Raw genomic sequence first — 19,226 nt, 5'->3', positions numbered from 1 at the left:
TCAACTGTTTTTGTAGGCTATAGCTACAGTCAGTGGTCAACTCCCATCAAGCTCATGGAGGTGGAGAAGAGCTGTTCATTTGAACTCCTCACATCAAGCTGTAGCTACTTTCAAACATGTTCAGACTAATTTGCCTAATACTGCATATGTAGACACTACTGAACGGTCCACTGTTTGCAGTGAACTCACTTGGCCTCACTCTGAACATTCCCAACATTGTGTTGACTGATGTTGGGTCCGTCTTCTTCAAGATAAGCATCTCTGTTCATCTGTTCATCATCTCATCTGTCAATATGCAGGGGTGATTAGAAGATTACATTTCACTAAAAACACTTCAGCACAGTTATTTCCTGAAGCTTGTTCCTCCACACCTATCCCTGCTTGTGTCTCAGTTGTTGACCCTGCAGGTCATCTCAGTGTCAAAGAACACTTTGCATTACAATTATTATCACTGAATTGAAACTGAACCACTGAATTAGGCTATATCACTGCCAAATCAACAATGATGCCAGGAACTCATCATCCACAATGCCATAATTCCCACATTCTTTATTGTCAGTAGGCCTATGAGAGGTGAAAAGACTTGAATCAGGGCCTGGTACATTTGATTACATGGTTTGAGCTGTAAAACTGCTTCTCTAATGATCCCTTTCAACAACTCAGCCCAGACACATCAAATGGGGAAGATAAATAGGGTGCGTGAGAGCTTAGTCCAACACAATTTTGGTACAGGTTCAGCCATGTTTTGGATTCAGATTCAGCTCCTTGGTGTTGTTAGGTTTAATGCATCTAACAAAACAAGAGCTTTAGCCAAACAGCTCTTCAGTGAAGCTTGTGTAAAGATTCCACATCAGTTTCTAAGAGAATCGAGTCTGAAAGTCTTTTGTTTATTAATGCACTTGGGAAAAGTTTTGTGCATGTTTTTCATTACGGACAATACTGTATGTCGCATCAACTAGTTGACACTTTATAAAATGAACTAAATTGTTAACTATTTAGTTCACTTCAGATCTTCATTGTCCACTTATCAGATTTTGGATAGATGGATAGGCTAGATAGATGGACACCTCTGGACCCACCATCCAACATTGCAGTATTTGCTGAGTGTTAAACTACATTGAGATATTCTGGTCAAATATGTCTTTTTATGGATCTTAAAAGATAAAATAATACAAGAAAGGTGGAAAATATGGGACTTATACAAAACTGACCACTCAGAATCGGACAGTCCAGATGTGCCGGTAATTCTCCAGCACGGCCACCAGACACCACCATTACACTACTTTTCTACCAGTTATAAAGGGCAGACACAACCACCAGTCTCCAGACTGCGACCAGTGTCCTCCGCTGTGTTTCTCCTTCCACTGCCCCCTGGGAATGACACGAGGAGCAGGTCAGAACCTGGACAGCAGCTTTAAATGGTCTGGAAGCAAACGAAAACAGGTGACAAGTGCGAATATGTGTCAGGTGACGTGTTTCCACCAATCAGAGCTTCACAACAACCACACGCCACCAGGAAGTGCGAGCACGAGACGAGCCAAAGGTTTCTGCAGCGTCCAACAGCCTGAGCCTGCGTGTTAATATTTCATATTTCATATTTAATATTTGGGAGGGTTATTGTATCGCATGTTGCACCCTCTCGGCTGTCAGTGATAACAATTAGTCATTTAACTCTTTTAACGAGTTGAAGTCGCCTTTTTTTCGCTCAATGGCCAGTTCCTTCCCCGGTGTGTCCGAGCTGGTGGCGGAGGCTCGGCGGGTGTATGTGCAGCTGTTCGGGGGAGAGGAGCCTCAGGTGGCGGTGTGTGCTCCTGGAAGAGTCAACCTGATAGGAGAGCACACCGACTACAACCAGGGATTTGTACTCCCAATGGTAAAGCACCGACACAGCAGCTGCAGCTGGTTGCTAACACACCTAATGTCATTCACAAATCTGACAGTTCAGTGATTGGTTGTGCAAAAAAAAAAGAAGAGCCTTTAGCACTAGACAGCTTGATTTTGCGAACTATGCTGCAGTTTAATACATTAAATAATACATAGGCTACAACAATATAATAATACATAACAATAATGCATTAATACTGTGCTGTTGTGGGTCACTTACAGTTTAACATGGGCCTATGAAGTGATAGATGCACACAGTTCCACTATCTGTTCTGAAACAATAACCATTTGGCTGTGTCCCTGTGTGTTTGGTGAGCCAGGCGTTGCCCCTGGTGACTGTGGTGGTAGGCAGTAAAACCCCTGGACAGGAGATTACCGTGGTAACAGCCACCAAGGATGCTGATGAGCCTCAGAGAGTGGAGTTCAGCCCGCCCAGTGACGGATCACCGCTGTGTCCAGGGTTACCCCACTGGGCAAACTATGTGAAGGGTGTGATACAACATTACAGAGGTAAAGCCAACTAATACAATCACCTGGAGTGTATTTTTCATTTCATTTCACAAATATAGCTTTCATTAATGTTTTTGCACTGGTGGACATTAATCAATATGTAATATCTCTGTCTCATGTGCTTCAGCTGCTCCTGTCCCTGGTTTCAGGGCGGTCATTGCCAGCACTGTCCCCCTGGGAGGGGGTCTGTCCAGCTCTGCCTCTCTGGAAGTGGCTTTCTACACTTTCCTGCAGCAACTCAAGCCAGGTCAGAGTCGTGGTTTACATGCACTACAGCCCCGCCACCGTGGTTCTGATATTCACTCACTGCAGGCAGGAAGGATAGTGATGGAGATTGTTAAATAGAGACTTACTGACACATCAGCGAACTGACCAGTCAGGGGAGAACGGTCTGATAAAGACCCTTATATTCACTCAGGGTCAGACCCTGAACCAGCTTCCATCTGAAGATCTATAACTGACAACATTACCCACAATATAGTTGTTCAAAATGTAGATTACACATGACACTTACTGACATAGAGGTTTTTTAAGTTGTAAAGTGAACTCCAGCTGTTTGAGTATGATGTTATGTTTTCAGCCTAACTTACTACTGGTGTTATTTTTAACCACATGTGGATGAATCCAACAAGTGACATGTTCACTGTCCTTCATTTCTAACTATGAAATATCTCAGCTCAGGTACGATACATACCTCATGCAACTTCACCACCAGGTGGCACCACAGCAAACAATATTGTTTTAATTAATTCATCTCTTTATGAATACATTTGTCCCACCATAAACAATATTTTTTAAGTTAAGTATTATATAGAATATTCTACTAATAAAGTATAAATATATTATCCCACAATGTGATCACCTGCCCTCTGTGATAACATCATACACCTTGATATTCAGGCTGTGCTGCATTGAGATATTACATTTTGGACATCACCTCAGCCTGCACCACACATTTGCATTTCAGCTTTGCTTTCGGTGACAGCTGCTCACTGGTGCCACATGCTCTTTGTCCCGTTTCCACAGACGATGGAGACAAGGTGTCCAAAGCACTGGCCTGTCAGCAGGCAGAGCACACTCACGCCGGCGTACCCTGCGGCATAATGGATCAGTTTGTGTCTGTCCTCGGCAGGGAAGGACACGCTTTACTCATTGACTGCAGGTATTGCAAACATCCATCGATTCCTGGTTACCATTGTCATACAGTGGGTACGGAAAGTATTCAGACCCCCTTAAGTTTTTCACCATTTGTTATGTTGCAGCTTTATGTTAAAATTGAAAAGTAGGAGTAGGAGAGTATTCAGACCCTTTGCTGTGACACTCCTGTAGGTCATTCAGGTGCCATCAATTTCTTTTAGATTGATGAATTTTAACATAAAGCTGCAACATAACAAATGGTGAAAAATTGAAGGAAGTCTGAATACTTTTCGTACCCACTGTATATTTCTACACATTACAATCAATCAATCAGTCCACCAGACTTTATTTATAGAGCACTTTTCATACAAATGAAATGTAGCACGAAGGGCTTTACACCATAAAAGCAGACAAAACAAAGCAAAAGTAAAACCCGAAGTCACTCAACTAAAAGTTAGCGTAAGTGTAAGGACATGATAAAAATTACAAAAATTATACAATAAATAGGCTAAGACTAAAAAGACTAAAGACTAAAAAATAAATGATAAAATCGATAAATAAAAGTATAGGAAGAATAGTAGAATAATAAAAGCTGTAAGTAAAATCTAATCAAAAGCCAGGCTAAAAAGGTGTGTCTTAAGTTCTTCTTAAAAACGTCCACACTCTCAGCTGTTCTCAGGTCTTCAGGAAGGCTGTTGCACAGTCGTGGGCTGTAATAATACAAAGCTGCTTCGCTGTTAGTTTTAGTTCTGACTTTAGGTATTAATCCATCTGAAGACCTGAGAGTTCTGGATGGCTCCTAAGTTAAGTGTAAATCTGACAGATAAGAAGGACTAGGACCATTAAGAGCTTTAAAAACCAGTAAAAGAATCTTCAAATCGGGTATTTCTACATTATAATCCATGCACCTCTCCGATGGTTGACTCAGGTCCCTGGAGGCCAGCGCCATCCCTCTGGGAGACCCAAGCCTGGTCATTCTCATCACCAACTCCAACGTGAAGCACTCTCTGACCGGTAGCGAGTACCCAACGAGGCGCAGACAGTGTGAGGAGGCTGCCAGCGTCCTGGGAAAGGCCAGTCTCAGAGATGCTACCATGAAGGACCTGGAGGGTATTCAGCTCTTACCCATTCTGTTCCATTCACTTCTCAAACTTTATTACCAACTGTCCTTCTCTGTCCCGGGCCTGGTCGCTGTCCTGATTCCTGCTCCATCCTGTCCTCTTCCATTCCAATGATGTAATTCTCCCTTTTCCTATATTTTACTGCCCTGTCTTCTTGTGGTCTCATATTACTGTTTCTGTTCCAGACTTGTCCTTTTCTCCCTTTTCTTTCCCTTGAAGGAAATGTTGATCATTTTTGGGGAAATAAGCATATTTTCTTTTCCGAGAAAGAGATGAGAAATGAATACCAATCTCCTGTCTGCGTTTATGCCCAAACTTCCAAAACACACCTACCAACACCTCCAGGAAAAAGACCCAGACATCTCCAAACTCAGTGTGAAATGACCGCTCAGCCTCACGATCTATGGAATCTGCAGAATCATGTGCATTTTTGACCGAGAGCTGAGTTGGCATTGGACAAGACGTACTGTCAACACTTGGAGACATTGGATATAATTATGGAGCCAATAGGTACATGTCTGTCTTCCTGAGCTGAGCTGTGATCCAGACTTTTGCAAAAACATTTTTACACTTGGCTGATGTGGAAAACTTGACAGAGATGAAATACAACAAAAGATGATGGAAACAGATTTTTAAAAGACAAATCAACTCTATTGCTAAAACAGTTTAAGCTGTACAAAGGGCATTAGGATAAATAAGAGAAAAGACGAAAACAAATTTATAAATAAGCAAAAACACAACTTAGTGAATATACTTTATAACATAATCATCAACCTGACTATGGATGAAAAGGTTAATTAGCTAAAAAGGCCTGAGAATAAAACTGTGTCTTTTCCCTAAATGTATAAATAGAAATTGAGAAAGCTCATCTGATATCTAACGGCAGGTGGTTCCTTTATGTTCCAACAGCAAAATGTCACCTTTTAGTTCCAGCGATGATCATGGGATGTTCAGGAAGGTCGAGCGTTCACATCTAAGAGCCGTAGAAGCCGAGTGCTGATGAATAAGGTCTGTGATGTCAGTTGCCTGACCATGAAGAGCCTTTAAAGTAATCAGCAAGGTCTTGAATTGAATTTTAAAGTGAATAGGGAACCAGTGAAGAGAGGCTAAGACCGGGGTGATGTGCTCAATAGACCCCGAAATTCCAGTCCTCACTTTTTCTTGCTGCTACATACCTCCACTACTCAACCGAGGAAAGTCAGAAAAAGAAAATAAAACAGTGGTTCACCCACATAGGAATGTGTATTCTGCTCAGTTTCCTTTGTTAGAGCTGACTTTATTTCTCTCCGTCCTATTATATTTTCAGAGGCAAAGGACAGACTGGATGATGTTACCTATCGACGAGCTCATCATGTGATCGAGGAGATAGGAAGAACCGCTCAAGCTGCTGAAAACCTGAAGAGAGGAGACTTCAAAGAGTTCGGGAAGCTGATGGTGGAGAGTCACAACTCCCTCAGGTACGGTTAATGCAGCCGTGTTGAAGCTGAGTCAGGGTGTAGGCCTGAGTGTGGGAGGTGTGTGTTTGTGTGTGTGGTAACTTGCCGTCCCCGTGGCAGAGATCTGTACGAGGTGAGCTGCAGTGAGCTGGATGAGCTGGTGTCCGCCGCCCTGGAGGTGGACGGGGTGTTCGGGAGCAGGATGACAGGTGGAGGGTTCGGTGGATGCACCGTGACCTTGATGCAGGCTGGCGCCGTTGACAGGACCATACAGCACATAAAGGTTAATACACACAACACACACACGCATATAAAGTTTCTTAAATCTGCCTACAGTACGAACAACTGGTGTGTCGTTGATTCACATGCATAGCTGCTGTTAACAAAGCAGGCTTTCGTTAAAGAAACATCCCTGTATTCTGGCAAATAGCTCACTGGCTTCCTTGGTGTCTCATGAGAAGATAAACACCAGCTTCACTGCTGTGTGTTAACTATAGAAACTCATCATCAGTCCCATGCTTCACAACTTTGTGACAGTCTGTCAGGGACGCTGAGACATTAAGATGCAAGGAAAATCGTTATCATTGATAAAATATTGTATGATTAGTTAATGTTGCTAGAAATCTCCATGTGTGTATCTTATTCAGATTTTGCCTAGATATCGAATCTATGGGTATCTATTTAATATATAGCCCTGGAAACAATTAAGAGACCACTCCAATTTTTTCTTAAATCAGTACATGTTTGGCAGCTGTTCCATTCAGGTGTTTATTGAATTCCAACATAAGCACAACTCACTCTACTTAACGAGGCACTGATTAGCTGATCGCCTGAACCAAATCATATTTAATGAGGATGTGAAAGGATTAATGAGGTTATTCCACCAATGCTGATGTCACAACTCTTCCTAAGTAAAAAAAAAAAAAAAAGACTAGTTGTCATTTTCTACAAATAAATGCTCTTACTGACAATATTTCTATTTCGAATTTGGGAGAAATGCTTTCAGTAGTTTATAGAATAAAACAAAAGTGAAACCTCAGGTTTTACTATCAATAATAAAAAAAAAATCTGTGACATGCCAGATGTCTAGATGTAGATAGAACTCTTCATGTGTCCGTTCTTCTGTTAACATGGGCACTGAGATGAAAACCAAGACCTTCTGTAGCTGCCACACACACACACACACACACACACACACACACACACACACAGCTGTTTGGAGCTGAAGTAAACAGTTTCTCACATATTCAAATGTGGCAGTCTTAAGAAGATTATGTTTAATGTTCACATTTAAAGCTGAAGAGACATCTTCCAGTGGCAGCAGCTCTGTGTGAAAGTACATGAGCTTTAGATTCTCTCCATATGATCTCCCATATCAGATGTGGGAGAGTTATTCCATATGTAAGTTGCACATGTGCAGTTTTATGTGCATATAGCATTTACATTAGAAACTATGTTTCCCTCTCATGCTGTTTTGAATTACTACATTATAGGTAAATCTTGGACAGATGAAGTGTTCAGCTCACTAAGCCTTCTGCTGCAGTGCAACATGGCAGTTGAAAGTTGATCTTGTTGCTGTTTAGTTGGGGAAAAAAACAATTTTTTCAGTTTTCCTCATTCTGTTTCTGAAAAACAACCTTCGTTTCCCAGAGGGTGTTTGAAATGAACAGTGTCTGAGGACATTGTTCATTTGTTCAAAGGGGATAAAAAGCACTTTTCAGCGCTCGGGCTGTCACTTTAACGGGGGCATTTCAGACAAATTGCCCAGTCCCCCGTGTCTTGCTCAGACAGCTCCAGTGTGTGTGTGTGTGTGTGTAAGAGAGAGAGAGTGTGTGTGTGTGTGTTAGAGTGTGAGTGAGAGATCAGGGGGTAAGAGCTGAGAATAAAAGCAAGCTTCGTAGAGACGGAGCCAGAAGTGTCCCGTCATTAGCATGCTGGTCCGGTCACTGTGGCCCCGCTGCCTTTCTGCTTTAGGCCTGCTGCTGTTGGCTGACACCATTCAGGAGATACGGCAACAAAGATGTAAATTTAACCACAGGGAAACACCTGCATCTAAATCTGAGAGGATGACGCCTTTATTTTGAAGAAACAGTGAGATGGAAAAGAGCAGCAGCCTTTTTTATAGGATTGAAACTCTGGTTTTATAAATCTTAAGCTTTGGAAAGTGACTTGGCAGATGTCCCCGCATCTTTTCTCACTGGGCCGTATCCTGGCTACTACTGCGCCTTGCTGACTGTGAAAGGACACAAGTCTTTCTTGGAGTTAAAAAGAAACACTTGAAACTTCCACATCCCTCAGTGTGCAGCATTCCTACCCACAGCAGAGGGATCCTTGTCCTCCCAACAACAAGAACAACAACAACAGATACTGTAAGGCTTTACAAGATCATAAAAAAAATCCCAGCTTCACCACCAGGATGCTAAACCTCAACTCTCCTGACAACAACAGCAACTCCCTGCAGGACCCGGTGTCGTTAAACGTCGGTGGAGAAATTTACACCACCACCCTGGACACCCTGACCCGCTGCCGTGACTCCATGCTCGGCGCTATGTTCACAGGACAAATCCCCGTGTTGAGGGATAACAAAGGCAACATTTTCATAGACCGCGACGGGAAAGTGTTCCGGTACATTCTGAATTACCTGCGCTCCAGCTCCCTGGACCTGCCGGACAGCTTCGCGGAGCTGGCCCTGCTGCAGAGGGAGGCTGACTTCTTCCAGATTCACCCCCTGCTGGAGGAGATCCGCCGCTACGAGGCGTCTGTCCCTCGCAGCCTCAGAGGAGGGCCTCTGGGAGCTATGATGATTGTTAATGTTGAGTCAAAGGTACGTTTGTATTCAGGTTGTAGCAGTCTGACATCAAACCAAATCACTGCAGGGACAGTTCAACACAGTTAACAAGACATCTCTAGAAGGTTGAATTCCCCTTGTGGAAAGTTTTTTCCATGTAAAGTGATAGAAGATTGTTTTATTTGCTCTCTATCACTGATACGTTGAGCAGTGTTGTGATAGAAAGCTATTAATACCTTCATAAATGAGTTTATCCTTTTTGCCCAAATGAACAATGCACAGTCACAGCTGCCAGGCACATAACACTAAACAAGGTGAACTTTCTGCACAACTAATTAAAATTACCCTAAAGTCTGCTGCTGGCATCTGTCTGGTAGAGGACACATGCATATATTCCTCCATAAATTTGTGTTTAATTAAATTTGAACACAGTAGTGGCACAACAGAACATATAAAGGGATAGTTCAGCTTTTTTTGAAGTGGGGTTGTATGAGGTACAAATGGCTATGAAGTATAATATCTGCAGTAGAAAGGTCTCTACTCCCCCACCCACCCACCCACCGAGACACGGTCAGTAAACGGCTTCAAAAATACACTGATTTCTCCCATTCATAACAGTGTACTGCCTGTGTCTCGGTGCAGCACAATGTGCCGGTGTTTCTCAGTGGGGGGGGGCAGAAACCTTTCTACTGCAGATATTATACCTAATGGCCATTTGCACCTCATACAACCCAACTTCAAAAAAGCTGAACTATCCCTTTAAGTTGATCGAGTCAATCCAGTTCCATTAGATTTGATTGGCTACAACACAATATGACACATGTATCCTCAGTTTCAATGGAGATGTTTTGTTAGATTCTAAAGAGTCCGTGTCTCACAGACCTCCTGAGGTGATGTTTACTGTATAAACTGAACCTAGGAGCAGAGGTTGTGTGCAAGCATCTGGAAGTGGGAAGACCGGTTCTTTATTTGTGTTCGCTTTGGAGAGAATGTCTTGTCAGCGTCTTCTACTGTCTCATTCCAGGTCCGCGTTCTCCACTTTAACTTGCGCCATGGGCCAGAAAACTATGAACTCCGTACGTGCTCCGTGCGGGCCTTTACGGTCGACCTCTTTTGTACCTGGAGAGCTTTCCTAGGTCTGCTTTGCGAGCGCTTTTCCTACAGAACGTCCCAGGGTCTGACAAGCCCCCACCCATGCAACCCGAGGCAGAACAGACTGAAACTGGAGTGGGTCCCCAGGCCCGACGAACTCCCACAGGACCAGTACGACAAACAGCACTACCAGGGGCTGACGGTGTGTAACGCAGAGGTCACGAGGTCGGATGACATCATGAACGCACACCAGAGCCCCTGTGAAATCGCAGACCTGCAGGGTTTTGTGGAGGAGCTGCTGAAGGTGTCGCTGGCTGAAGGCTTCAGGGTGGATCTGGTGACTCCCGACCCAGCAGAAATCCTCAACTGCACCTCGCTACGCCTCGTCAAAGGCTGAAGAATTAGAAAGAAAAGCACAACAACACACCACAGTGATGGACCATGGATGGTTCTCTCAAGTCAAATCTGAACCAGTTACCCTAGAGGGCTTAATTAGCTTAATTAAATCTAAAAGAAGTTGGATAGGATTAACTTTATAATGAAGAAATTAAAAGCATTTACATCATGACTAATTGAAAAGGAATTCCTCTTCAAAATAATAGATAATGATCTTTGTTTAATAAAATTTTAGTTTTTTCATAAATGACATCATATTGTCAGTGTTTACATGTAATATTTAGATGTAACTTAGATGAATTTGAACCTTTACAGCTGTTAGAATGACGGTTGTGGGGATTTCAATGTGGAAATGTTGTGGAAATGTTCCATGTTGATTCTGTTTACATATGAAACAAGAAGTATTTTCATATGGCAGCTCTGGAGTTCGGCTTGATTCCACTCCCCACACAAATTCATAGAGTCCAGAATACATTTTTCTATTACATTATGATTTACGTAGATGTCTGTCTCACTCCTAACACAGTCACCATAATACATTGTGTGCATCAGTTTCCAAAACCATTTATTGAAGAATTTGAAACATAGATTGTTTACATCTACAGCAGCAATTATCTTGCCACTGACACCTGTCAATCATGTGTGTGCATGAAAGACAAAAGCTGTATTCAGACATTTGTGTTACAGCAACACAATGTTTTATGCACTTGTACTAGTGAAATATACTCCTCCAGGCATGTTTGTATGTATTGTATGTAGCACCTAACCAGACAATGTCATGTTGCATTGCAGCCAAAGCTCAAAAGCTGAATTGGATTAATCTTTTTGCCACAAAATGTAGTGTCATACAAATTCCAAGCAGGGAGGGATGTTATATGATCAGTCTGTGGATGAGACAACACCATTCTTTCCACCGCCTCAGCTCTGGGTGTATCTTACTGTACTGTGACAAAATAAACTCCAAGCTACTCAGCGAGATTATTTTTAGAAGAAAAGACATAGTTGAGGAGTGGAAAGGAGTCAAAAGATATGGCTGTCATCTAATCTTAAATATGTCCTGTGTTGCCTCAGTTCATACACATTTATTGTTTTTTATTGAAATGTGGTGAAGAAGACAGTCCACAGAAGCTACACCAGTACTTCCCAAGAGAAACATAACTCTACCTTCAAACAAACGGAGACGTCAGGGCCAGCAGTAAATTACCGAAGGGCTTACAGAGACAAGACTGTTCTCCCTGGGATGGTGATGGACATTGACTGGCTGTTGATCTGAGGGGGCCGGCCGGCTAGCTGCCAGATAAACCGGTTGTTCCCATGCAAAGGATGGGTCCTCAAGATCTCTGCCATCGCAGCAGGGATACTTACCTACATTTTGGACTTTGCTTGATGTGGATGTTTGAACTGGAACAATACTCGAGCTGTGATGTTTCATAAGCCCGTGGGAAGACGTGTGGAGACATGAACGCTGGCTGAGAAAAGCTTCAATTCAATTCTCCCCAGACTGGAGTTACTGTCACCACGAGGTTGATCGGGTTTCCTGTTTTTTAGCCAATCACATTCCAGGAGAAGCCCCAGTTAATGCACAGACATGAGACAACTGATCTCATGTCACTTTTTAGAAAGTAAATGAGCACAATTCTCAAACTATTCCTTTAAACTGGATGATAAATCACAAGCAAAAAAAGGTATGACCAATCACAGCTGTTCCACATGTGGCCACTTGGTATGAATGGAATGATGGAAATATAATCAGATTTTGGTAATGACCAATATGATTTTTTTTATCCAGCATCTAAAAAAAATCTGATTCTACTTGTGGAGATGAGCTCATTCACAGTATTTAATGACTAATCAAATTGTTTCATTGTGGGAGTTCTATATTCGTTTGGCCTTTAAATGACTTGCAGGGGGTAGGCAGATGAGTAATTGAGTGTGTAATTTTAGGCTGGAGGAAGCAGTAGTAATCTAGAGGACATTTGGAGGAGGAAAAGACGTGTCGTGGCTGAAGCGGAAGGTGTCTAGTTGTGAAAACAAAGCCAGCGGTGTTTTCCTCTAGTTCTCTCTCTGAACTTCCTTCCCTTGCACTGTGGGGGACGTGATGAACATGAGATGTTCTGAAACAATGACATACAAACAGTCTACTTTTCAGGTGCGGTGGGTTTTTTTTACACACTCATTGTCTGTGAATGTGTGTTTGTGTTTTTTTTTTGTCCCCTGCAGGAGAGATACAGTGGAACTCCGACTTTCTATGTCACAACTCCCTCAGCGGGAGCTCGGCCTCTCACTGTCTGCTGACCTTTGTCAACGCATCTCCTCTGCGTGAGCACAACACATTCATCACCTTTCCCCCCCCAGCTTTGCTACTTGATTTTCTTTCTCATTAAAATGATATGGTCTTATAAAGTCAAGAGCATTCTATTAATGTGTAAACTGTGCCTTCACAATAAAACAATGCTTCCTGGTAACAACACTTGATTTTTTTTCAAATGTTTTATTTTCTGGAGAACTTGTAACAACTGTTTATGAAATCATGATTGATGTAATTGTGAAAATGCTGGCTAAATTTCACAATATTTTCATGTGACTTCCATGGAAGCATCTCATTTCACAACACTTGATATAGCCTACTAATGAAATGATGTGAGTTGTCAACCCTTACTAACAAGAGGGTTTGGCAGGTGTGAGTCTGATATAGTGAAAACACCTGTTCAAAACTCTAAGAATGAAAGTATACTTTACTGTACTATAAGATTTTTGAGAATAAATGAGATTTGAAATAATTCTTGTGTGTTGGTATCTTGATTTTAGTAGAATTGTTTTTAAAATCTTCCCTAGTATTGCTCTGATACAGAAAACAATTGATTAAAAATGTGTGCAGACAGGTACATTTCAACAGTTACAATTACCACATAATAATAATAATAATAATAAGAATGACTTCATTAACATACAATGTTAGTTGTATCCAAATCTCATTAATAATACTTGAGAGCCCACCAGCCACCTGTAGAGGTGTTGATGGGGTTCTATTAGGACCAGCTGTAATTTCCTGTTTTAACCCAGTTCTGTAACCTGGTTTGATGTGTGCATGTAAATGTGGTAAATGATATTGTACAGATGACGCCTGTTTCACTGATAGTGCTGGGTTGGTATTTTACAAAGTTCTCTCATGAAGTATACAATGTAGCCTACTGCTGCAGTGAAGCACAAGTGGAGTTTCCCAACAGTACAAATGTACGAGTTGTACTTGAATGCAACATAAGGGCGGAGTTAGCAAAGCGGTGAAGTTTAGCCTAGCCGGAGCAGGAAGCAGCAGCGAGGCTACCGCCGCAGCGGTGGAAAAAGGAAGAGCAGCGGAGTCGGTGTTTAGTTGTTAAACGGTTCTCAGACGTAAGATTTCCGCGGCAAATACTGGGGATTACTCGTTTTCGACCTGGTCGTATTTTCCCGACTCTGCAGGAGGCGAGAGCTCCAAGCCAAGCCGGACACTGGCCGGAGGCAGGGTCTCATCCAGCGGCGGCGAGCGGCGGACATCGGCTGTGCAACGGCCGTTTTGAATCAGGTGGGTGAGGAGGTGGGCCCGCTCCGTATCACAGGGCTGGCTGCCCCACAGGTGTTTGCCTGCCAGTCAGTCAAACAAAAAACCTAAACTGTTCAACACACCCATCCGTTTTCTGCTGAGCACCGTGACCGGATCCAACTCACGCTGGTTCAAGTTGCCCGTGTAGCAGCCAGGCATCAGTCCTCCAGTTGCCCACTGGCTAGCTGGCTAATCTTTTCTCATAATATTCCCCCTGAAGAAATCAGGTAGCTTTAGCGCTGGTGCCTTCTTTCAAAGCTAATTTGCACATTTCATTGAATTAGAGTTGCACTTTTCCTTACGAACTATTGTTTAACGCAGACATTAAAGAGTTTAGCTACAGTTTTAACTTTCAGCAATTGCTGTAAGTTACCCCTTTTTTTTAATATTACCCACACTATCAATGTGTGTTGTACTGTTTGTGTTGTGGTTGTATAGTCTGGATATTCTCAGCCTCGCCAATCAGGTTTTATGAAACAGTTGAGTTTTAACAACGTCAACATTAAATCGATTTCAATTTGGCGAGGACGTTTTAATCAAATCTGGCTGCTCAGCCGTTGGCCCGGCTGTCGTTAAGTGTAAACCTACAGTAAACAATGCAGCCAGGCACAAACTAACTAGCTTCAATGGGCGTTAGCGCACACCTGGGGACAGTGACTGCAGCTCGAAGCCCTTCTGGTCGGGAGACCGAGTCCACAACAGAAAAATAGAGAGCGAAACAAACAAAGATTTGTGGTTAAAACCTGTGAATCAAACAACCCGTCGCTATTCTCGCAAACCCCAACGTGTAGCCCCGTGTGTATACAGTATGTGTGTGTGCAATAGTTGCAGGTAATGTTGCATAATTACGGAAACGTCCGAAGCTAGCTAACTTCAGCAAGGTGTGTCTTCTCGGCAGGTATGTTAGTAAGCCTTTTGAGTCAACGGTCTGGTTTCGAGAGTGAGTAATTGGTGTGTTTGGGCAGGTGTGTGTGAGAGAGAGAGAGAGTGTGTGTATGTGTGTGACAGAGAGAGTTTCACCGGTTTGGCTAGTTTTTGGGAAATAGCTACTCAATAAAATGAGGAGATACGCGTGGAAGACAGTTAATAAAACAAGCTACATGTCCTGACTCACACTGTGCGTTCAGCTAACACGAGCTGCAGTAGTAAAGTTTGTGACACGTGAGCAAATTGGGTTGGTCCTCACCCTCTTTAGAGCCCTTTTCTCTATTAACTTTGGGAGACGACGGTTACACAGCATAAGCTGCAAAAAAAAAAAAAAGTCCCGTAATCAGGACAGGATAGTGAAGGACACAGGGGCAGTGTCCTTCAGCTGCACCTGCATCAGCACAAGACCAAGTCAAACAAAAAGGCTTTGTTCTCAGTTGTTCCACCTGCTCCAACGTCCACCTGAAACTATTATGGAGGCAAAATAAACGACCCCTCCCAAATTTAGGGCAAAACAAGGAGGAGCCTTCACCTGCTGAGTTTACATTGTGTTTGAGAGAAATAGTGTGGAACAAAAGCAGAGGTTTCTGAGTAGTAAACGCACACACACACAAGTCTTCCTTTTTTAAACTTTGAATGGAAGTGCTTTTTTTTCTTCTAGCATCACATGGTTGAGATGTCCAAGAGGTCTAGCCTGCCTCTCATAAATTTCACATGTAGCACTTGGCTCAGGTCAACAGTATAACAAGTACAAATGCTATTAATGTCCTCTGGCTCATCGGGCTTAACAGCCTGGTGAGTCAGGTCCACACATACAACACATCAGTGAAACAACTCTTGGTGTCCATGGATCTCCATGGATCTCCTATCAGAGTCTAGTGTTAATCCTGCTGGATGTAGTTGTAGAGAGTCCAGTGTGCATGTCCTGTGCATTTGTCTTGTGCATGTTTTTCTCAAATTACATATTAAGAATTATTCTGTATTTAGTTGTAATTATGGCATTTAAATGGTTTGGTGTAGCCTATTTGTTGATAGCAGGTGGACAGTTGACCAGTTATGGTAATAAGCTGTTTATCTTTATTATTTTCCTTAATCAAAGTAGCCAAGCACCTCATCTGTTAAATTATTCAATATTAAGATATTTCACTGCAGCAATACTTCTTGCCCTTTTATTCATTATCATATTACATCAATTCAGTTTTTGCAAACTGTAGAAATGTACATGATTCAACTCTAGTCGAAACGTTTGTAACTAAACCACTCTTGCACTTAAAGATCCGACTTCATTCACAAAGCTTCACATTTTCAAGGTTGTCTTGTGATTAGCTTTTGCACTTTTGCGGGAAATTGAAGTTCAGAGTCGGTGCTGCAGTTTTTCAGACCTCATTAGGGCATCATGTGATGGAAAGAGGAATGTTTTTTTAAGCCCATGAAAACATTCACTCTTTCCCACAATTTTAATTCTTGAAGCTCATATCATCAAACCTCACAATGTTGCCCCCAAGCCTCCGTGCTCTCAAAATGTCAGCACACAACCCTGAGGAGTTCCAGTTTTTGATATCTAAAAGTTAATCGTTAGGGAAAGCATAGTCAAGTTCTTACTCACTGCAATACAGCACACAGCCTGTGTCTACTTGCTCTTTCCTTCCTAATACTGTGTGGATGTGTTTTTATTTTCTCATGGAGAGTTTCTCCTGCTTGCACCTTGAGGATACAAACTTTATTTTTTAGGTCAATCAGTGTCTCTTCAATATAATGTGCTTTTTGCTCTTGCTTTTGCAGATTACTGAGTAGCTCAGTCAGTGGTTTCTTCATCGGCCCCTTCTAGGTCACATGGTGTCGAGTTCAGTCCCTGTTGAGGGCAGTGCTCCTGATAACACTCATGTAGGTGAAGGTGACACACAGTCTAACTCCCTCTCTTTCTCTGTAACAATTCAGACCTCATTCACATATCAAGACACTATGTTCTCTGCATATAATTCCCAGCATGCACTGCAGAGGAAAATGATGAAAAATCATGTGGAACTTGAACAAAGTGACACGGTGCAGGGTGTCTCTCTGATCATAATGAAAACTGAGTGAAACATGGTGAAGACAGGTCTCTTCTTCTGCTCTTTCATTATATTAAAGCCCCAGTATGTAACTTATTTGGCTTTTTATTAGCAAAAATCAAATATTGCTTTCATAAATACGTATTTCACTGAAGTCGAATCACATCTGCGTACAAATGAAAGCTTTCTCGTACCTTAGAATGAGTTGTTACAAGTCGTTACAGATACATAAGTGGGCGACGCACCGAGCCGAGGCGGCCATGTTGCATCGCCATTTTTTACGTTCAGTGGCAGCGTGACCGTAGGTAACCACAGAAACTCACCGGAGCTGTCGGCTCGGGGAGAAAGTTTTCCAGGTAGCGCCTGTTAAAAATGTCACCACTGTGTAGTGTGAGGAAGGACAGAGGCACTGATGTTGCATTCAGGTGCAGTCAGGCAGACGGCCGTCGGCAAACCAACCGGATGTCATTTTACCATGACAACATATTGTCACGCCTGTATTGTTTTGCCTCGTGCTGGCGGACCACTTGTTTACATAGACGCTTGTTTATCCTGTTACAGTACATGCAGCGTCTGTTGTCTGTCTGAGGTCTGCCCGATTTCACGTGAATGCAACATCAAGAATACGTTCTGATATGCAACCGTACCGCTAGATGTGGGTAATTCCTACATTATACCTTTAAGATACATAGGCCAGTTAAAAGGTCACACACACGCCTGGACAACACAACAAATACTGTGTGTTTCAATGGAGGGTTTTTGTATCAGATTGGCTTCTGTGTTCTGTTCACCAGTCACATCACAGCGTCGTCGTCCCCACAGCGATGGCATATTCAGGCTACTGTTTCTAACCTGTATACCAACACACAGCCTCATTATGTCTCTCACTGTACAGCAGCCGTTCTGACCTCATCTTCATCGTCTCTGTTAAATTGTCACACGTCGTCGTCCGACTGTGACAATCAAGTCAGTCAGTCAATGATTAAGCCAGATATTTACACACATCATAACCATGGGTGAACACACACACTGAAACCTGTAGCTCAGTGTGAGCGAATGACTTTCAGACAGCAATATTTGCTACCGTTCGACTTCAATCCATCTAATTGAATGAAGTAGTTGTGTGCTAATGTTATGGTAGCCTGTTCATGATAGTCTCATCCAGTCTCGAAATGAGAATTCCATAACTCGGCACCATACTATTAGCAGTTAAGTGGTGATTGTCTGATATGGAAGAGAGAACATGAAACCACCAGTCAGTCAGATAATACAAACCAAATGGATGCAAAGCTCTAACACTGTCAAATGCCCAGCCTTCTCGTCTTACGGCAGATGTATGCTTCCGTTTTTGAGTTGTTCTGCAAATTAAATCTCACAGCAGCATGCAGCATGCAGCTATCACATTCTAGTAGATTTTAGTTCTGTCTGTGTCAGTCGGCCGTGTGTTGATTCAGATCTGTGGCCTTTTTGGAGGCATTGTGTTGCAGTATTGTGGAATTGAATCTCTTTTTTTTTGTCAGCCTCAGGCAATATATCAGATGAACAAGCGTCAGAAACCTACAATTATCTGTCCCTAATGCTTAATTGGATGGCTCCAAATGAAAGTGACTGAGAGAATCTCACATTCACAACAGTGCTGTTGCTTCAGATCCTGTGAGTGATGGAATGTCAGGTCGTATTTTGAACGTTTCACAAGAGAAGACGGCTCTGTCTCGCCTTTATGTCTTAGCAAACACTGACAAGAGTTGACCAGTCAGTCACTATGGACGCCTGCGGACACTAATCTGTATCATCAGTGATCTGACCGTCCTCTTATCATCAGCGCTCGTGCAGCACTTTTCCTGTATCCTGCCAGACCTAACAAACATACCACGTCTTCTCGTCTCTAATGTGAATCGCGCCTTTTCTGTTGCTTTAACTACAGTTCTTAAATGGGTTCATCTGTTACCACCATGGACAGCAGGATAGTGTGAATGAGCTGCAGTTTAGCTCAGGTCAAACCACTGGATTACTGGAGAATATGAGCTCGCCTAGTGTAAACTTTGCATCCTGGTCGTCTTGTCTGTCTCTCCCTGGTTCTGATTACAGGAAGGCGGAGGGGGTCTGCAGAGGGGGGGTGGTGGCAGTGAGTTAGGGGGAGACGTGATATCCTGCGAGCCACACCCGAAACTGACAAGATCTCTCTCCTGTTGTGTTGGGGACAGTGACCGCTAAGTGAGGAGTGTATTAATAGGTGTACGCCTGTCTTGGCTTTCACTCATCATCTGTTGTATAAAATCACATAATTTCCACACAGAAGAGGTA

General features: G+C 42.7%; 3 protein-coding genes across 5 annotated transcripts in view; all 3 read left to right on the top strand.

Annotated features, from left to right (window-relative positions):
• Positions 1-1,504: 1,504 nt before the first annotated feature.
• On the top strand, positions 1,505-12,836 carry galk1 (galactokinase 1). Its single transcript, XM_085762485.1, has 8 exons — positions 1,505-1,873; positions 2,205-2,394; positions 2,522-2,641; positions 3,421-3,556; positions 4,460-4,641; positions 5,959-6,109; positions 6,209-6,371; positions 12,585-12,836. The coding sequence occupies exons 1-8, from the start codon at positions 1,709-1,711 to the stop codon at positions 12,657-12,659; spliced, it is 1,182 nt and encodes a 393-aa protein (XP_085618611.1). The 5' UTR covers positions 1,505-1,708; the 3' UTR covers positions 12,660-12,836.
• Positions 7,385-10,637, top strand: LOC146967624 (BTB/POZ domain-containing protein KCTD21-like). Its single transcript, XM_085762486.1, has 2 exons — positions 7,385-8,912; positions 9,901-10,637. Exons 1-2 carry the CDS (start codon positions 8,505-8,507, stop codon positions 10,363-10,365), a joined length of 873 nt encoding a protein of 290 aa, XP_085618612.1. The 5' UTR covers positions 7,385-8,504; the 3' UTR covers positions 10,366-10,637.
• An 839-nt stretch (positions 12,837-13,675) lies between the features above and the next one.
• llgl2 (LLGL scribble cell polarity complex component 2) overlaps positions 13,676-19,226 on the top strand; it is a 49,188-nt gene continuing 43,637 nt past the window's right edge. For 2 of the 3 annotated variants that reach the window (XM_085762468.1, XM_085762466.1), the window contains exon 1: positions 13,676-13,926. The gene's annotated coding sequence lies outside the window, so the exon portion shown is untranslated. Of the gene's footprint in view, positions 13,931-19,226 lie in introns of all 3 variants that reach the window. The other variant, XM_085762467.1, reaches the window with a different exon arrangement.

This window comes from Trachurus japonicus, chromosome 19, assembly GCF_045865225.1.
Source record: "Trachurus japonicus isolate A0001 chromosome 19, Traja_1.0".
NCBI classification, from domain to species: Eukaryota; Metazoa; Chordata; class Actinopteri; order Carangiformes; family Carangidae; genus Trachurus; species Trachurus japonicus.
The sequence above is the reverse complement of the archived record's forward strand: the minus strand, read 5'-3'. Positions and strand labels throughout refer to the sequence as shown.

Bases quoted from the DNA above. Each gene is read 5' to 3' on its own strand.
- galk1 (XM_085762485.1), top strand. From the start codon at position 1,709: ATGGCCAGTTCCTTCCCCGGTGTGTCCGAGCTGGTGGCGGAGGCTCGG. The intron at 3,557-4,459 runs GTATTGCAAACA...TGGTTGACTCAG, and splicing joins GCTTTACTCATTGACTGCAG to GTCCCTGGAGGCCAGCGCCA. The intron at 4,642-5,958 runs GTATTCAGCTCT...TTATATTTTCAG, and splicing joins TACCATGAAGGACCTGGAGG to AGGCAAAGGACAGACTGGAT.
- LOC146967624 (XM_085762486.1), top strand. From the start codon at position 8,505: ATGCTAAACCTCAACTCTCCTGACAACAACAGCAACTCCCTGCAGGAC. The intron at 8,913-9,900 runs GTACGTTTGTAT...GTCTCATTCCAG, and splicing joins TTGTTAATGTTGAGTCAAAG to GTCCGCGTTCTCCACTTTAA.